Genomic DNA, 2,092 nt, shown 5'->3' with positions numbered 1-2,092 from the left:
CAAATAGGGTCATTTTCTACGAGTCCATTGGATAAGGAGATTGCTCAATCCAAACCTCTGTAGGAACAAAATAAAGCTTTGCAGGGTCACATGCTTCACAACAAAATAAATATGAAAAATCAGGGTCTTGGTAGAAGTGACCAAAATTTCAAAGAGCTGGGGGATAAAATTTCAACAACCCTGCTTCTAAAAGATTTCTTTTACAAAATAAATAATTTGTTCTTTCCTAAGTGTGTATTGTCTGAAGATCGAAGTGATGATATGTGTCATCAACTTTAATCGTTCTTTGCCTCAACATTTTTTCCGTTTTAATATCTGAAAACAGAAATACAAGTATTAAAGGAGAGAAATTATATTTTATATCTATTCTATAAATAATATTTATTGAACCATGTTAAGTTCCCACAATGTATTAAATACAAATAATTGATGAACAACAATAATAAAATATTTAGTGGCAATCATATACTTTCAACATTCATTTTTTTTGGGTAAATTTTTACCAACAATTTTTTGTTATATAAAAGAAGAAAGAAATTATAAAAGAAGTACAATGTGCATTGAGAATGATGAACATCAAAATAATATTTTATAAATAATATTTATTAAACCACATTAAGTTCCAACAACATATTAAATACAAATAATTGACGACCAAAAATAAAAAAATATTGAATGGCAATTTTAAACTTTCCACAATCATTTTTTTGGTAATTCTTTATCAATAGTTTTTTTTTATACAAAAGAATAAATAAGTTATAGAAGAAGTACAAAGTGCATTAAGAATGATGAATATCAAAGCAACAAGATATTTGTTTTATTAATTTTTCGTCCAATTTTATTTTCTTTGCTCAAATAGTATAACTCCTATGTTTATAACATGTCTATATACAAATGCATATTATGTAACAGTTGTAGAAAAGATTTTATTAAACTATACAATCGTGATGGTTTATTTCTAATGCCTTTAGCCTTTTTTCTTCAACTTTTCTTTTTTCTAATTGTTTTCCATTCTTCATCTTCTCGTAACGATCAAAATAAAATGGTGGCATTATCCTCATACCCTGTAGTGACTTTACACGGGAAATTGCAACAAATGTCATTCCTGTTCTTTCTCTTGGTCCAATATCAATTGTTGCTTTTTCAAGTGTCAAACCTTGTGATTTATGTATTGTCAATGCCCATGCCAGTCTCAAAGGCATTTGAGTGGTAGAACCTCTTTGTATAGCACTAATAGGTACTACTTTAGGGTGTTCATTATTGAATGGAAAGCCAGAGTAGGCATCAAATTTTACCATGACATATAATGGTAGTTGAGGTGGTCCACTACCTGACTTGTAGACTATTTCCTCGACATAACCCAGAGCTCCATTTACAAGTCCTACTTCTATCCACAAGTTTGATGTCAGCGTAACTCTTGATTTCCTTGAAATCAATAATTCAATATCAAGTTCATTAGCACAAGTATCGTCTACCGAACTATAATTTGACAACTTTTTAGCCATTACACATGCAACTGGTTCTCGAAGGGAATGGAGTTTTCTTCGATTATGTTTGTGAACATTATCATTTGTAGAGAATAAATGAACATTGTTGTCAAAATCATCATTTACATTTTTTGGAATATTGCATGATGTACATGACATTAGTAATTTCCAATCGTCAATTGTTGGTTAAGCATCTCTAATATTTGTGAGCAACTGGCGGAACTTATTTTGATCTTGATTCTCTCCCTCTTGTCTATAAACCTTTTCCAATGTAATCACAATCTTGAAATCTTCCCATAGTATTTTTGCACGGCTCCTACTGTCATATGCTACCCTATCTTTCACAGGAGGGAGTTGGCCAAGATCACCAACCAAAATCACTGAGATACCTAAAACAATATAAAAAATTTATTAGCAATTCTTAAATTAAAAAATTATGTACACTAATTTTTTAGTTTCTCTACTACATCAATTATAATCTTTTTATAGAATACCTCCAAAATTAAGATGGGAGTTTTGAGGAAATGCTTGACGAAGTCTAGAGTCGATATTCTCAAGTAAATTCTCACCAAGAAAGCTCATTTCATCTATTAAAATATATCTTA

At 30.1% G+C, this 2,092-nt stretch overlaps 1 protein-coding gene across 1 annotated transcript; it reads right to left on the bottom strand.

The window, feature by feature from the left end:
* Nucleotides 1-929: 929 nt before the first annotated feature.
* Nucleotides 930-1,505, bottom strand: LOC149543126 (uncharacterized). The gene has a single exon (XM_089795775.1). The coding sequence runs from the start codon at nucleotides 1,503-1,505 to the stop codon at nucleotides 930-932; it is 576 nt and encodes a 191-aa protein (XP_089651901.1).
* Nucleotides 1,506-2,092: the final 587 nt, after the last annotated feature.

The sequence above is a fragment of the Cupressus sempervirens genome, chromosome 8 (assembly GCF_028749045.1).
Source record: "Cupressus sempervirens isolate cs-2001-9-10 chromosome 8, ASM2874904v1, whole genome shotgun sequence".
Taxonomy (NCBI): domain Eukaryota; kingdom Viridiplantae; phylum Streptophyta; class Pinopsida; order Cupressales; family Cupressaceae; genus Cupressus; species Cupressus sempervirens.
This window is presented reverse-complemented; position numbering and strand designations above follow the sequence as displayed.

Excerpts from the sequence above, each read along its gene's own strand:
- LOC149543126 (XM_089795775.1), bottom strand. The coding sequence starts at position 1,505 with ATGGCTAAAAAGTTGTCAAATTATAGTTCGGTAGACGATACTTGTGCT.